Below are 17067 nucleotides of genomic sequence, written 5' to 3'. Positions count from 1 at the left end.
GAGAAAGGTCGGGGTTACCGGGCTCCAACATGGCGTGGAGGAGCTGTGCTACGCTGCTCAGACTGACCGGAGAAGACGTTTTACGGAGCTCCGTGAACGGCGGCAGGTGAGTGAGCCCTGCCGGGAAGAAGCAGCCTGTCCAGGCGTCGTGACCAGACTCGGTTCCCCGCAGTTTGCTCCGATAGCGTCAAAGACAGTGTGTTTAACTAGCGGGCTAACATTACCAGGGCAATTAGCAGCGCAGAGTTTGTTTGTTTCTGAGTGTTTCCCTCTCTGTCAGTTTCTACCCGACTTCCTTTGTAATCGCATCAATTATTTTTAAGACTGTGTTTATGGGTGATGGTAAGTTATAGCTGTCAAAGTGATAATGTGGAGAGTCTCAGTTCAGGATTTGTTTTCATTGTGAGTGTGTTTAAACAATATAAACAGTGACATTGTAGCTGCAGTGGTAAAAACCCACACAGTAACGTTAGTGTTTTTCATTCTATTATTAGTTTGGCAAGGTAAATAACACAGGGAGCATCTTGTTCAGTTAGTCCACACTAAGTATAGTGTTTAACTCCTTGTGTTTATAAACAAATGACAAAAAGCAAGCACAAACAAACAATAGGCCTACATTTAATGACCAGAGGACGCGCACCTGCTCCACATCTTGAAACGATACATTTCATAGCCTCCACAGAGAACATCTGTGGATTTACAAAATAGTGTAACTGTGAGCAGAAACAACTGTAGCACAGCATATAGTTGAATATGGTAATATAAAGCCATTTCACAGCCACAGCCATTGTTACAGGCTATATTGCTGAGTGTGTAAACACTTTCACCTTTTTCTACTGTGTGTAAAAAAAATCAGTCTCTTCGTTTGTCTATATGATCTGTGGTGTCAGTTCTCCATGTGTGGTGGGTGCAGATGTCCTCAGGTGGTCACAGTGGTTGAAGTTAGTTCTCTCTCTGTCCAGGAGGTGGCCTCACAGCTTACAGCAGAGATGTGGCTTCAAGAAAGTTTCCAGAAAACCAGAATCCAAGAAAGTGGAGGAGGAACTGGGATCCTCCCACTCAGAGTTATCTGAGGCTGTGAGCCAGCGACGGACCTCTACCCCCCACCATGTCCAGGAGCCTTCACCCAGCTCCCCCCGCGCCTACGGTCGGCTCATCAGACCGCTGGTCTTCACCGTAGGGGTAGGTGATGCCCACCTGTTTGTTTTAGTAACATCATCAGGTCAGAGGGGCGTGACGGCCAGGTGTTAACTCCATGTCAGTTTACAGGCTGCTCCTTCGGCTCAGCGGCCATTTGGCAGTACGAGTCTGTCAAGTTTCGAGTCCAGAGCTTCTTCGACGAGATCAGAGCTGATTGGCTGGAGAAGCTGCATCCTCAAAAACGAGGAGACATCCGCAAAGAGGTGAGAAATTATGACAAGAGAGAAGTGAGGAAAGCTGTGTGATGAAGTTGAGTAGATCACACTTCTTAGCGTTGATGCATCATCTCATACAGTATGGGCCTGTCCCAATATGCACACTCCATCACACTTACACACGTGGGCACTTTCACAACTTGCGCAAGTGTGTCGCATTTCTCCAACAACCAAAAGTGCAGCGCGCTTGATTTGCACTTTACCCACACTTAGGTTAAGACCGCATTGGAGCGGTATTTGGCCAAGTATAAATCCCACAATGCACCAGCTGGTGAAGTCTGCCGTCACCGGGAGCCACAGGCTACAAGCCACGTTTGGGAAATGCCATTGAATAAAGTTAAATAAAATGAATTTGACTTCCTATCTCATAAATTATGACTTTTTAATCTCATATTTTACATTCTTAACTCATGTGAATATTTTTCATCACGCTCTGTTTAATCCTATGTGTTTATCTTTTTTCTTTCTTTTTTTTTTTACTTACCGAGTTGGGCTTACACATTTATGATTTGAATCTTGCGCATAGAGACACGTTTGGAGTAGATGAAACTGTGATCCAGCAGCACTGTTTATCTGTTTATTAAAACTGTTGCTGTGCTGTGTGTGTTGGAGTTGTGCTAGTGTGCACAATGACTCTCAGATGACAGGCTTCACTTGTCAAGTAGTCTATGTCCCGATTGCTTTAAATTTTGCGCTTGGCCACTTAATACATGCCTGCACACTATATGCAAATGTACGTTTCTCGAGCAAAACATCACCAAAGTGCTTGCGTAACCAAGCACACTCAGCCAAGTGGAGAAATGGGAAAAGCCCCTATGTTAGACCGAAGGGGGGCGGAGCCATTTGACCTCTCTGTACCTATTGCCTAAACCCTGATTGGCTGTTTGTATTTCAGATCAACCAATGGTGGACCAGCTTGAGTGAGGGCCAGAGGACAGTCACAGGTGAGATGACTGACACCAGGACACACACACAGCATCATTCCTGACTTCCCTGATTTCACCCATCCCTTTTTCCCAGGGATCATTGCTGCTAATGCCATGGTGTTCTGCTGTTGGAGAATACCATCTCTGCAGCGCACCATGATCAAATACTTCACCTCTAACCCTGCGTCAAGTGAGTCCGCCTGCTCCTAATATTTTAAACTCACGTGCTGCTGGAAAGTCAAAGCAGCAGTTTGATTGCTGTGGTTGCTTTTGAAGAGTAGCTGTTGCTTGTCGTCCACCTGCAGGGACTCTCTGCTCTCCGATGATCCTCTCCACATTCAGTCACTTCTCTCTCTTTCACATGGCGGCCAACATGTACGTCCTCTGGAGCTTCTCCTCCAGCGCTGTTTCCATGCTGGGCAGAGAGCAGTTCCTGGCTGTCTACATGTCTGCAGGTAGGTCACTTTAAAACTTTGGGTGGTTTCCAGGCATGGACGTTTCTATTGTGAGTTTAACTAATGTCACCCTCTTTGTGTCCAGGTGTCGTTTCAACATTTTTTAGTTATGCGAGCAAGATGGCCACAGGAAGATTCGGCCCATCTCTAGGAGCAGTAAGCAACAATCTGTTTTCTTTAAAATGTCTTATAAAACTATTCATTTTCACAATGCCCTGTAGCTCCTTCCATGTCTGTTTGGTGCGTACCAATTAATCTGACCAAGATATACATAATTTAGGATAAGTAACAATCAAATAGTACAAATAAGGGTTTGGTGAATAAATAGGTGCTTTGTAAGTAGGTGCGCTTTCTGTAGAAGAAACATGTAGAATAGGTTTAGAGCACCGATTTCCAAATTCAGTGGGTCCATGAGATGACTGGATGACTGGAGCTAAATAAGCAATGATTTGTGTTTATTTTCAGGACTTTTCCTATTTGTTGTGAGATAGTGGAAACAGTTTGGTCTCAAGTAAGTAAATAAACAGCCTTATGTAAAAGTGACAGAACACAGAGGCTGGCTGGTCTCAGGTCTTAGTTTGTTTCATACTCTGTAGAAACTACAGTTATTACTGCATGTAAGTCAGACAGGATGAGACAGATCTAGCCACACAGTCAAGTCTGAGTAATGTGTGTGTGTTTTCAGTCTGGAGCCATCATGACCGTCTTGGCTGCCGTTTGTACCAAGATGCCCGAAGCGAAACTGGCCATCATCTTCCTCCCCATGTTCACCTTCACTGCTTCCAATGTAAGACTCCACCCACATGGTTCACCTGACTCACCTGCTCCCCTCTCATTACTATCTGACCCTCTGTGTACATGTCCATGCAGGCTCTGAAGGCCATCATCGCCATGGATACGGCAGGCTTGGTGCTGGGATGGAAGTTCTTTGATCACGCTGCCCATTTAGGAGGAGCCCTGTTTGGAGTGTGAGATGCTTTTATTGCTCAGCAGTTTCCTATCAACTGTCATTTCCCATCATGACTATCAGCAATGTTATCATTATGAGACTTTTGATATTTATAGCCAGGCCTTCGTTCAGGGCTGGTTTACATCAGACAGGCTTTTATTTCTGTTTGATTGTTTAAAATGGATTAGAAAGAATTGACCAATTGAGAGTATGAAAATATAATTCATGTTGCAGTGTTGAATGGTGAGCTGAGAGAGACAAGATTAACTTTATACTGAGCTCACATGTCATAGTGGATGGTCTTCTGTCTTTATCATTTACTCTCTCAATTTTAGATTTTTGATTGAAATTCTTTATTCAGTCGCATCACACAATAACATTATCGACACAAAAAATTATCGACAAAATAGTGACTGAAAAGGCACAGGCAGAAGCATGATGCTTATATTAATGCCTGTCCTACATACCAAATTAAGCTACCCAGCATTTTTACCATATAAAACATAAAACACAAACATAAAACAACAACTAACAAACAAACAAGCTAATGAACAAACTAAACTAAACCAGAGGAAAAAAACAAACAACAAAAAAACGGAACCAATAAGGTTACCAGTATTTAAATATATTGTAGTAAATACATTTTTAAATAGCAGAGAAAAAAAAACAAAACAAACAAAAACAAAACAAAAAAAATAAAGCTACCCAACATTGTTACAATATGAAAAACAAACAAACAAACAAGCAAGAAAACAAACAAACATAAAAGCAAAACTAAACCAGAAAAGGACCAGAACCAATAAGGTTACCAGTATTTAAATATACAGTGGTAAATACATTTTTAAATATCAGAGAAAACAAAAACAAAACAACAAAAACAAATAAACATTAACATTTGTAGCCTTCAAAAATTGCCCTGCATACCCTTTTTTTGTAAACCAAAAATGAACTGCACATTCGTAAATCCAGGTTAGCATCATTCCATAGTTTAACTCCCACAACAGATATACATCTCCTTTTAGTCTCTTTTCTAGCTTTTTGTACAACAAATTTACAAACATCACGCAAATTATATTTTGACTCATGTATTGAGAAAAACCTTTGTACACAGACAGGGAGTAACTTTAATTTAGCTTTATACATTATTTGCATTATTTTATAATAAACCAAATCATTAAATTTCATAACATGGGATTTTATAAACAATGGATTTGTATGTTCATAGTAACCAACCTTATTTATAATACGTATGGCTCGTTTTTGTAGGAGGACTATAGCATTTACTGTTGTCTTATACGTCGAGCCCCACACTCCCACACAATATGATATATAAGGAAGTATAAGTGAACAATAAATTAAACGTAGTGCCTTATGATTTAATATATTTCTGGATTTATACAGGATTGCTATTGACTTTGCAATCTTTCCTTTTATATATCTAGTATGTTGTTTCCATGTTAATTTATGATCAATAACAACCCCTAAGAATTTTATATCAGATACTCTTTCAATTTCAGCATCACATATTTTTAATGTAATATCCCCATAACCCATACCCCCATATTCTTATGTCTTCTCTCATTTTTCATGTGTGAGTAATCTGAGTGTCTCCCTGCTCCCCGCTCCCCCTCCAGCTGGTACATCCTGTTCGGTCACGAGTTGATCTGGAAGAACCGAGAACCTTTTGTGAACCTCTGGCACAACCTGAGGACTCGAGGAGGACCAGGAAGAGGAGGAAACGGAGGTGGCACCGTGTGAGCTGCTGAAACACACCGGGACTGATGGAGGGGAAAGAAATCCAGAATAAATAAATGTAAAGATGTATAAAATGTACAGACGTGCAGAGAAGAGACAGAAGCTGCAAGCTCCTCTCAGGACCCCTGCACTGTTCAGCTCTGTACAGGAAGCATGTGGAAGTCATGATGTGTCATGTAACAGATGGACTTAAAACTATAATTCATATCCATATTTATCAAATAATTTTATATAGACACCAAGCAGATTCATTATTTAGACAAAGATGAAATCATCGGATCAGTAATGATCATAAATTAATTTGACCAGTGCCAGGTCCAGTATCTTAAGACTGTAAAACAACAAGTCCAAACAGCTTCTGAAAGAGACCGAGTTCAGCTCAGAGCAGTGGTTTCAAAATGATCCAGACACCGTTTTACATCTTTTTTGTTGATTAACAAGTGCTCTAATGAAACATGCATGTTTTCTATAGGCCAGTGATGGATCTATTGTGTAGAGCTGATTTTCATGTAAAGAACGTATCCAGCACACGTTGTTTTATGAGTTAAACCCCTACGGTTAAACCAGAGGAGAACGAGGAGGAGTTGCAGTGTGTCACTTCTCTATGACAGTTTCACTTCTTTTCTAAACGTCTTCAGTTCTGCTTATTTATATTTGTTGGTTTTCACCAAAGTAAAAGAGTCAAAGCTGCTGATTCTGATGGCGACTGATGCTGATGCCTCCACTCTTCACTGCCATCATAATGAGGCTGCTCTGTTCAGTATAATTGTGTTATGGGTTGAATGTTGTTCTCTTGAATATTCCTGAAGGAAGAAAAAACAGTATTGCGTCCAATCAGGAATGTGTTTGGAGAAAACTGAGTTTATAAATCTGAATATTCACACATTACTTCAGATGATGTTCTGCTCTGTGGGTGTTTGTGCTCTCATCTGTCTCTGTGCTGGACCTGAGCTCCAGTCTCCTGCAGGCCCCTTCTCTGCTCCTGGATCTGGTTCCTCCCCATTTACACTGCAATACAGTGTATTGAACAGGATTTGAACTCTTTGTGCTACTCATCTACTGACTATATCTATAGTCTGTGTGATAATAGATTTAAATGGTTACTAGTGTTAAGAAGCTCACAAATCAGAACTGACCCAAAAACACTCAGTCTGGACTGAAATCTGGTTACCTGACCTTCCTCACAGCATTCAGGTTGTTGGATTAGAACAGCCTAATTTATTTTCCTGTTAATCTGCGGCTCAACAACCTGACAAATGAGTCAATAGAGAATTTGTCAGGTAAAGTAAGATGATCTTCCTACTCACCTAAATACTCTGAGTGCCTCAGTTCCCACTACGATCCTCACACTGAAGAGCACCAGAGGTAGAGACAAAGACAACTGATACCCATGCAGCACTCCATGCATGTTTTTTGATTAAGATGGTCTTTATTTATCCCCAAGGGGCAAATTGTAGTGCAGCAACAACCACAGATAAATGCAAATGCACACACTTAAACTACAATAACAACACAGTAAAGTGACACAAATACTGAAGATACAAAAGTGAAATAAGAAAAATTAATCACACAATAAATAGCATTAAAAATTAATAATAAAAAAAAACAATGTAAGAAATTGGTAGATGACATTTGTTGCATCAAATAGTTAGATACAGTACTTTATCCCCCAGCAGAAATTCAGGTATGATGATGATAATAATAGTAATAATTAAAAACAGTGAGTCCGTTCATGATCCACTATCCTGCAGTGAGATGAGATGTCGCTGCTGCTGTAGCTTCTCCTCTCATCTGAACCAGTGTTATGGAGAAAACTCATGATTCTGTTTTCAGGCAGGCATTGATTTAAAAATTTGAGCAAATGTCATTGGCTCGAGTCAGATGTTGCTATATCCAGATTGGCTCACAAAGAAACACAAATGTGTAATTTTCGACCTGAGCACCGCCCACAGCCAACCCTTGAGAGAAGCTCCAAGGTAAAAAAAACAAAAAAAAAACAGCTGTAACTTTGATGTTTTTTCACAGCTCAGAGGAACAGAACAGCAATATTCATCATCGGAAAGAAATGTGACAAACAAGCTTTGAAATTTGTGAGTGGTAATTGAAGTGAAGGGTTTCTACTTTATCTTGCCTGTAAGTTTAAACTTTCACTAGACATTTGATGATTTCATTGTGACCTGCAAACATGACATTAGGTGATAAACACAGCAACAGTTTAAGGTTCACATACTGTCACACAAACAGCGCACGCTAGACAACACACTCATGGCACAGTTTACTGGCCGCTGTACACTGTGGATCTGTGTGTGACTTTTAGACGGCCTGATATTATACTGATCTTATTTTAACTACAGTATTTATCTTCCAGTTTTACTCCGAGGTGCATAAATAATATAAAGACGTTTTTCATTATTTATACCACTTTTCCTTTGGAAGAGGCCTTCTTCAACTGGGCAGGTCACCTATTAATCCTAAACCTGATTAGCAAAACCTATGAATCAGAAGATAGTGATGTAGTTGTCAAACAGCTCTAAATTAGTTTTCTGCCACTCCATTAATTGATATCCCTGCAGCTCTAATGGAGTATGTCTTCATGAGCTCTTAATATTTCTCCAGCTGTTAGTTTTTTTTTAAAGTGTCCAGCAACAGTTGCCTGTAACCTTGAGTGAAGGGCACTGAGCTGAGGAGATGGACTCCAATATCAGTATATTGGCCGATGATGTAAATGCAAAGCAAAAACTTCATGCAGATCCCTGATATTTCTTTATTAGCCCCAAAAGATTTTCTGTTTTCAGCCATGTTTGTCTGGAGTCTGATGTGTATCGTTTGATGCTTTCCATGATCAGAGATCTGTTCTCTGTGAGTCCTCTTTTACTTAGTTTATGAGCAATAAGATGATACTAGCAGATCCATCTCTACTTGGCTGATTTATTGGTCATACTCTGATATTTTCAGGGTTGTTTAAAATAATTTGTGAGATTCAGTTTCAGTGGCATATGCTCGTAACAACAAAGCCTGAGGTGAAACTCTGGGAAAAGCTGAACCGCCACTGAACACACATCAGTATCGACATTCAGGAATCCCAGAGTTCACTGACCTTGAAGACCAACAGACCTCAGAGAACCAGACCAGGTTCACACATCACAGAAAGCAACCCGACAAAGCAGCAGGAGAGAAGAAGGAGCAGCAGAGACTGGAATCCAACAGAGACTTCACATTGACCTGCTGATCTGAGCCGACGGTAAGAAGCTGTGTTAGAGAGGCCAAATAAAAACCAAACTGTCGGATCACAGCACAGTGACCTGTTTGGTGATGATGAAACATGGACGTTAGAACCTGAAGTGGGACTCCTCACTCTTAAAACAGTAAAGGTTATGAACTTGTCATGAAAGGTATTTCAGATTTTTGTTGGTATGAAAACATGCAATTTATATCAGGACGTGAGGTGAGTGGGGTCATTTGGGCAGAGTGACAACCAAAGGTTTAATGTAACTGACTGTGTTAGAAAAGGGTCTAAAGCTGTAGTGTTCAAATCTGACTAGAAGTCATTAAAAATACTGATAAGAATTATGAATCCAGCAAAATGTTTTATCTGTTTAAGTAACATTAATCCATAATTGTAACATAATTACTTACTTTGATTTTATTATTATCTTTATTTTTATGTGCCTATAACTACAAATCCATCTTAAAATAGGAACATTCAAGCTTTTTTGGATATTATAATGAAGACAATACATTATCAGACAATGAGAGGCTAATGATAAACTAAAATTATAACTTTGTACTTTTCTATACAGTATGTCATGTAATGTCCACAGTATACTATATGAAAACAGTATCCCAGTATGTAATTTCATATTCTCTACAAAGCCATTCCTTTATCACAAGCTGGCCAGATTTCAATGCCATATATTCCATGTTTACTAGGAATGTGTCATCATTGGTCAGTGACCTCTGAATGGAACAGCAATAAATCTACCGTGACCTTGGATGGGACATGTTACAATTTGTCTGAAAATCTTGGATCTATGAGTGCAAGTCTTCTATCTCACAATGGGACAGCCTTGTCTCAGAGTTGTCAAACTGAAATGCTGAAATTAAAACACAGCACAGAAAGTAGCCCTGTTTGATTCTGCATCCCATAAACTGGTGGACAGGTGGCCTCGTGGTTGGATTTGTAAACCCAACCAATTATCAAGTAATGGGGTATGAAGAAGCCATGTGCTTTGCCATTTGAGACAGGATATATGGTGGATACTATTGTTTTTCTGTGTGGAAATTATTGTTCTTGTAATGTCAATATAAAAGTCCACAAAGATACAGGTCATGGCAGATATTTGCTAATTGCAGCATTGAACAAGCGGAAATGCAAAGGACCGAGAATAGAACCCTGCGGAACTCCACAAGTAATTATTGGCCTGATGGACTCGTGGTTCTCACATGTCTCCAAACATGTTATCCACAACTACTTGAGAAGCTCACAACATGTCTGTCAGGGGGTTTCTCTGCCCCCTCATCAATAAAGATCCCCTGCTGTCCTGCAATTTGTTTTCTCTCTGAGCTGGTTGGTGTTGATGATGTCTTGCTGTGTTTCCAGGTGTTCCAGGTGTGAGTGGAGACATAAAGCAACAGCAGCATGGCAGTTGGTCTGCAGATTGTAGGTCTGGTTCTGGGGGTGGTGTCCTGGTGTCTGCAGTCCAGCTGTACATCCTCTCAGGTGTGGAGGATGAAGAGTCAGATGGAGTCACTCACCACCAGCCAGTGGCAGTTTGAAGGTCTGTGGATGAGCTGTGCTGCTACTGCCATGGGATCAGTCCAGTGCAGCAAGTTCAAGACAGTGCTGGGACTACCAGGTGAGGACTCAGCACACAAACAGCTGCATCAGAGTTAACCCTTAAAAAAAGATTTATGAATGGCTTATTTTGTTATTATTAGTTTTTATATGTGAAATGGAAAAATACAAACATGTTATAACATACACTGATGCAGGCTCGCTATTTGGTTCTAGATCTAGTTAATGTTTCTACTCATTAAATTTATTAATGCATAGCCACTACTTATCACTGGCGAAGGAAGTCGAATAATGACTTTACAACAAAGACTCCTCTCATCAGTTATGTGTGGTAGTAACTGATAAATAAATGGTTGTATATGAAGAAACATGAAGATGATGATGGAGACAGTCAGTTCAGTGACCAGCAGGCCACAGATCAGTGTGAACGGTTGCATTTGCATCCTCACTGGGCTATAACACTATGCAGCATCTTAAAGAAAGGCAAGTTAAAGTGAAAGTAATATTTATGAACTTTGCAATTGAAATAATGTTTCTCAGCAGCCATGTTGCCATTTCAGCCCAAAATGACTGATATTATTCTATAATTATGGTCTCTGTCTTCTCCATCATTAAAAGTGTGTATTTCTGTTCAATCACCAGCTTTTTTTTTTTTTTTTTAGCAAATCCTTACAAAGATGTTTTTGAGTTGTCAATGCTGCTCTGTTCCAGCTTACCTACAGGCCTGCAGGGCCCTCATGATCCTGTCGCTGCTGATCGGTCTGGCCTCCATCATCGTCTCTGTGCTGGGACTTAAGTGCACTAAGATTGGCCAAACCTCAGAGCACACCAAAGACCAGATCGCCCTGAGTGGAGGAATCATGTTCATCCTGTCTGGTATGTGGCTGCAAGACTTTAAAGAGTTTAAATACAAAATTCAGTTATTATAGAGACCTATTACAGTAGTTCATCAGACCTGTAACATGTGTGCTGGGACTTTTGCCATGTGGTCATTTTCTCATTCATTCAGAAATGCTTGATGGAAGAGGACTGTCAGACTCTAATACTTGTCATTTATGAAACCTCTTTTATGTTAACATTATCAAATGACAGCAATGGAAAAGGGTTCAGACATTCAGACCCAGGTCAAATGTTTTGGCAGCATATGCAGTGTATTCATTGGCTCAGTATTAATGCAAACAACAGACAAGATACAACATACAAAAAACATACAACACTCAGGTGAACACATTAGTTTTCACCCCTTTCCCTGCTTGGATGCTTTAATTCACAGCACAGCGCAGAAACAACACAACTACACTGCTCTCTTGGAGGAAAGAGTGAGCAGCAGCCCTGAAATAAGTTTCAAAAAAACACAACCACAGATCAAAGCATCTCACATGGAAATCCAACACTGACAGTAGCGCCAACTAGTGGATGAGATGTGATTGATCTGAGCTCCTGTCCCATTTCTCCACACTTGGCTCAGTGCGCTTGGTTACGCACGCACTTTGGTGACGTTTTGCCGGCGGAACGCATACAGTGTGCAAGCATGTATTAAGTGGCCAAGCGTGTGGGGGGATATTTAAAAGCAATCGGGACACACTTGACAAGTGCAGCCTGTGCCATTGCGCACAGTAGCACAACTACGACACACACACACACAGCACAGCAACAGTTTATAAACAGTGCTGCTGGATCACAGTCTCATCTACTCCAAAAGTGTCTCTATGCGCAAGATTCAAATCATAAATGTGTAAGCCCAACTCCGTAAGTAGCCTAAATAAAACAAACAAGAATAACGAAAAAAATAAAATAAAAACATGAACAGAGCATGATGAATATAAAATATGACATTAAAAAGTCATAATTATGAGATAGAACGTTAATTTCATTTTATTGAAATTAATTAAATCGCATTTCCTAAACGTGGCTTGTAGCTCCCGGTGACGGCGGACTTCACCGTGGTGCATTGTGGGATTTATACTTGGCCAAATACCGCTCGGATGCGGTCTTACCTTAAGTGTGGGTAAAGTGCAAATCAAGCGCGGTCGTTGGAGAAATGGGACACACCCAAGTGTGTAAGTGTGATCGAGTGTGCATATTGGGACAAGCGCATCACTACTTGCAGTTGTGTGTGTCCTCAGTCCGAACAGAAAGGGAAATTGGACTGGCAGTGGAACAAAGGTCAATCAGCTATGTATTTATTTGTTTAAACTTCATTCAAAAAATATCTTGTATCTGCTAAATTTAAATAAAAGAGTATTTCTTCTATTCTTGGTCTTTTTTGTAACTATTACAGGTTCAGTCTCTGTCTTTGGACTTGGCTCATTCTCTGATGAAGCCATAAATAAATAAATAAATAAATAAATAAGCTTTTTTTTTTTATAGCATTTATTTGAATAGGGACAGTGCATATTAATGAACATTAGTATAACTAAAAGAAATACTGCTGTAAATATGCCGGATTATAGCCAGGCGGCTAATTTGCGTCCGACGTCCCTAATAAATAAATAAAATACAGCAGTACACCACAAGGAATAAAAACAAAACAATAAATACAATACATATAGCGAAATACATAAAAGTGCACTACACAGACAAGAAAGACAAAACAATAAAAACAATGTTAGACACGGTACTTGGACAGGACAAATATTAATGTGCAAGACATAACAGTAATACAACATCCAGACAGCACATAAGTAAACAATTAATCAGTCAGTTAATGGTCACACTCTTGTGTGCCCTTAAGCCACTGCTTAAGATTCCCTTTGAAAGAGGAGTAAGTGGGACATTCCCTTATAGTGGAGGGAAGACTGTTCCAAATGCCTCCCCCCACCACAGACAGCACGTTCCTCCCAAATGAGGTGCGCCTGTGGGGAATCTCGCAGTCACCTCTCTCGCAAGCCCTGGTGCTCATGCCTCTCACTGTTCTTTTTTTGATGAACTCTTTCAGTGGTGGTGGAGCCAGACCATGAAAGCATTTATACACAGAGCAGGCCATTCTATACATTTTAAAACTTTGAAAACTTAGAAAATTATACTTTTTAAGGACATTGCAGATGTGAAACGAAAAAGGTTTTTTGTCCAGAGTCTTTAGGGCTTTTTTGTAAAGAGAGTCTATTGGTTTAAGTGCGGTGGTACATGCCAGTGACCAACTCGTAAAACAGTAATCTATGTGTGAGAAAATCATACAGTGTAAAAACATCAGAGCTGCATTATTAGTTAATGCATTTCTTATTTGTCTAAAATTTGCCAAATTATATTTAACAGAATTGATTACTTTTTTAATGTGCTTTCTGAAAGAGAGTGTAGGGTCCAGAATCACTCCAAGGTATCTGAACTCGCCTACCAAGGCAAGCTCCTCCCCTTTCAGAAACACACCAGAATGATCTGACCTGAGTGGTTGTTTAGCAAAATACATACATACACTTTTCTTAACATTTAAGGCAAGACATGAATTAGTGAGCCAACCCTGAACATGAGACAAAGTTGTTGTAAGAATCTGTGCAGCCTCTGTCATGTTTTTAGCGGGAGTGAAAATAACCGCGTCATCCGCGTACAGCTGTGCGTTAACACCCTTACAAACATCAAATAAATCATTAATATACAAAGAAAATAAAAGAGGTCCGAGTATCGAGCCCTGGGGGACCCCCACTGGACAGCTCAGGTAAGGGGATTTGACACCGCCAACCACCACGCACTGCTTCCTGTCGGCCAAATAAGATTCAAACCAATTTAGGGCCTGGACAGAAAAATTAAATTTTGACAGCTTAGCCAGCAGTACCCGGTGGTTGACCGTGTCAAAGGCCCTTTTAAGGTCCAAAAAAACAGCTCCCACACAACTATTCCTGTCCAGGAAACATTTGGTTTTTTCTAAAAACATAGTTATGGCAGATTCAGTTGAATGGTGCGTCCGGAACCCAAACTGCATCGGATGCAATTGTGTGAGACCACTGTTGATGTGTTCTATTAGTTGAGTGGCTATCCATTTCTCCAGTATTTTGGAGATTACAGGAAGAAAACTGATGGGTCTGTAATTATTAAGTTCAGCTTTGCTTCCCGATTTAAAAATAGGGTTTATAACGCTCATTGTTTTTGTAGTCAGTTCATGTTCTGTTTTCTCCTCAGGTGTCTTCACTCTGACAGCTGTGTCCTGGTATGCTGCCAGAGTCATCAATGACTTCTACGACCCGCTTGGAGGAGTCAGGTCAGTAACACACATATTACATCTATCATTGTCAGTGATGATGATGATGATGATGATGATGATGATGATGATGATGATGATGATGATGATGATGATGATAACGTGGTATTCTGGTGCTGCAGGTTTGAGCTTGGCACTGGTCTGTACCTGGGCTGGGGGGCCTCTTGTCTGGCCATACTGGGAGGATCGATGCTGTGCTGCTCCTGCAGGAAGACCCCCCATGTCCGTCCTGCACGGTAAACCCACAGCACCACACATGAAGTACAGATGACCTTTATCATACAGACATTTTTACAGAATACTGTATTCTGATTGGCTGAAAGGTGTATTGCAGACACCCCATATGCAGAGGCAACAGTCCTTGCTGCAGTCGGCCCAGACTCAAATCCCACATCAGGCAGCCCTTTACTGCATGTTATTCGCCCGCTCTCTGCCTCCCCATTTCCTGTCTCTCAACTATACTATCAAATAAAGGCAAAACATGCCAAAAATATAAAAAATAAAAGGTGTTCAGTCAGATACAAACCAGAACTGACCTGTGGGAGAACTTTTCACAGCCCAGTGGGGTCATCAGAGCAGACGGACAGGTGCCTTACGGACTGAGGACAATGAGTGTGATATCAAATATGATGAATATTTTGGTGGAAGTCTAAACTGTTGTGCTGTTGAGTTGCTCTACCTTCTTCTAACTATCATCTCTGCACTGTTTGCTCCTGCAGCCAGTTTTCATACAACTACTCCACAACAAGTCGGGGACCCAGCATCTACAGAGCAACTCTGGCTTCAGACAACAGCAGCACCAAAGCTTATGTGTGACCGTCCCTGACACTGCTTCTTCCTGTCTGACTTACTGTCACAACTCAGACACACAAGCATCATAGTAATTCAGCAACATGTTGAGTTTAAAGAATCCTCTCAATTTTGGACCAAATCCTTTTTTTTATAAATACAAAATTTAAACAGTGTGAGTTTTTTTAATTAAAGAAATGTCAGTATGATTTTTTTGCCCAATCATTTTGTATTATTTTATATCAAATATATATATTTGCTGTATATTTACTCTTAAATTCTGTCTGTAAACCTCTGACTGACTTGATTTCTCTGTGGACAACGTCTGCTGGTCAACACTCAAGGACAAATTGGATGTCACCTCCAAAAATCTCAGCCACAAACAGCTCAGTCTGATGACGAATATCCTCTCCAGACTGCAAGCTCTGCTCTAATGAGAACACAGGATGCTTTGTGTGTAGTACATTTCTGAAGGATGGTTTCTACAATTCCTGACCTTCTTTGTATTAATATGTCATTTCATTTCTTTGAATGATCTCAATGCTTTATGTCTCTCACCTCATCTGGCACACTTGGATGTTTAGTTTTTCATGTGTTATTTCTTTATGTTCTTGATCTAAAGTGGTGGCTGGATATATGGTTGTGGGTTGTTTTGTTGCTAATGTCAAAATAAAATAAAAAGTTGAAAAAAATATTGGTCAGTTATTAGAACATTATCTTGTTTATTAGTGTTGATCTAAACTTTTCCTATGAAGACATTTTTATATGTCCATCTGTCTTTGACTATATATTTTTGTTTAGTCCCATTATCATGTATAAATATTCACATTTTCTTAAAATTAATAATTCATTTACATTAAATGTTTGTTACTGAACACTGGGGTTATCTTGAAATTATATTTGATGCAGTTCACCTCTGTGCCACTGGACGGCACCAGATCACTATCTATCATCATTACAGCACATCTGTTAAAAAGATGAACAGCTGCATCACAAAATATCTGGTTCTTGAAGATACTACAGACATAGAGACTGAAGAGACAAGCCACCTACAGCTCCCACGGTTCATTGCAGCAACAAATATCCAATCATAGAGCGTGAAATTTTGTCATTGAAGCTGAAGATGATGCTTTGTAGAAACCTGATCAAACAGTCAGTTGTCTATGTCAGATTCATTTCTGGCACTGAGTTTGGCATCAATCCAGCTACCGTGGGAACAAGTAAAGGTTTTAAATTTATATGGCTATTTGTATGGAGCCCAAAAAGGTGATTCAATGTTTTCAATCAAATTATGCTTGGTGAGATAATAAATGAGCCCAAACTGCCTCCTATTCACAGACTCTTCACAGAAATTGTGTGAAATGTTGTCATAATATGGCTAAAAAACAAACAACAGTTGACCTTTGACCCTTGTCCTGCAAAATTAAAAATCATTTGTGCCCAAATTAAAGAAAGTGTGTTGAAGTGTTACTGAGACATTAAGTCCTGGGGACAGAGGAGGACCAGTGACAGTCAGAGCTGCTGTCATGTTGTTTTTGGTTGCCTCTATGTCCTAAAAAGAATATGCTTCCAGCTCTGACATAATAAAATATAATGAGCAGCAATCAGCACTAATGTACACACAGTATGTAATCATGTAATCATGAGCCATGTTCTATGCTTTGTGGAGTGTGAAATGACATATAACTGAAATATGGAAACAAACAACAGTTTGAGATCTATATCTACAGTAGTTTACTGAAGGAACAACTTCTGAGTGAAAAACAAACATGGAGGGCAGCCCACCTTAAA

At 40.1% G+C, this 17067-nt stretch overlaps 2 protein-coding genes across 2 annotated transcripts; both read left to right on the top strand.

The window, feature by feature from the left end:
• The first annotated feature begins 12 nt into the window (after window positions 1-12).
• Window positions 13-6367, top strand: parlb (presenilin associated, rhomboid-like b). Its single transcript, XM_083984512.1, has 10 exons — window positions 13-106; window positions 963-1182; window positions 1263-1403; window positions 2311-2359; window positions 2436-2531; window positions 2647-2796; window positions 2882-2952; window positions 3482-3583; window positions 3667-3764; window positions 5380-6367. The coding sequence occupies exons 1-10, from the start codon at window positions 30-32 to the stop codon at window positions 5501-5503; spliced, it is 1128 nt and encodes a 375-aa protein (XP_083840638.1). The 5' UTR covers window positions 13-29; the 3' UTR covers window positions 5504-6367.
• A 2217-nt stretch (window positions 6368-8584) lies between these two features.
• Window positions 8585-15981, top strand: LOC310996479 (claudin-1-like). The gene is made up of 6 exons (XM_083985888.1): window positions 8585-8741; window positions 10101-10356; window positions 11007-11171; window positions 14409-14487; window positions 14610-14723; window positions 15207-15981. Exons 2-6 carry the CDS (start codon window positions 10140-10142, stop codon window positions 15301-15303), a joined length of 672 nt encoding a protein of 223 aa, XP_083842014.1. The 5' UTR covers window positions 8585-8741; window positions 10101-10139; the 3' UTR covers window positions 15304-15981.
• Window positions 15982-17067: the final 1086 nt, after the last annotated feature.

Source organism: Trachurus trachurus (assembly GCF_905171665.1).
Source record: "Trachurus trachurus genome assembly, chromosome: 13".
Lineage (NCBI taxonomy): Eukaryota > Metazoa > Chordata > Actinopteri > Carangiformes > Carangidae > Trachurus > Trachurus trachurus.
Note: the sequence above shows the minus strand (reverse complement) of the source record. Positions and strands in the feature narration are given on the sequence as shown.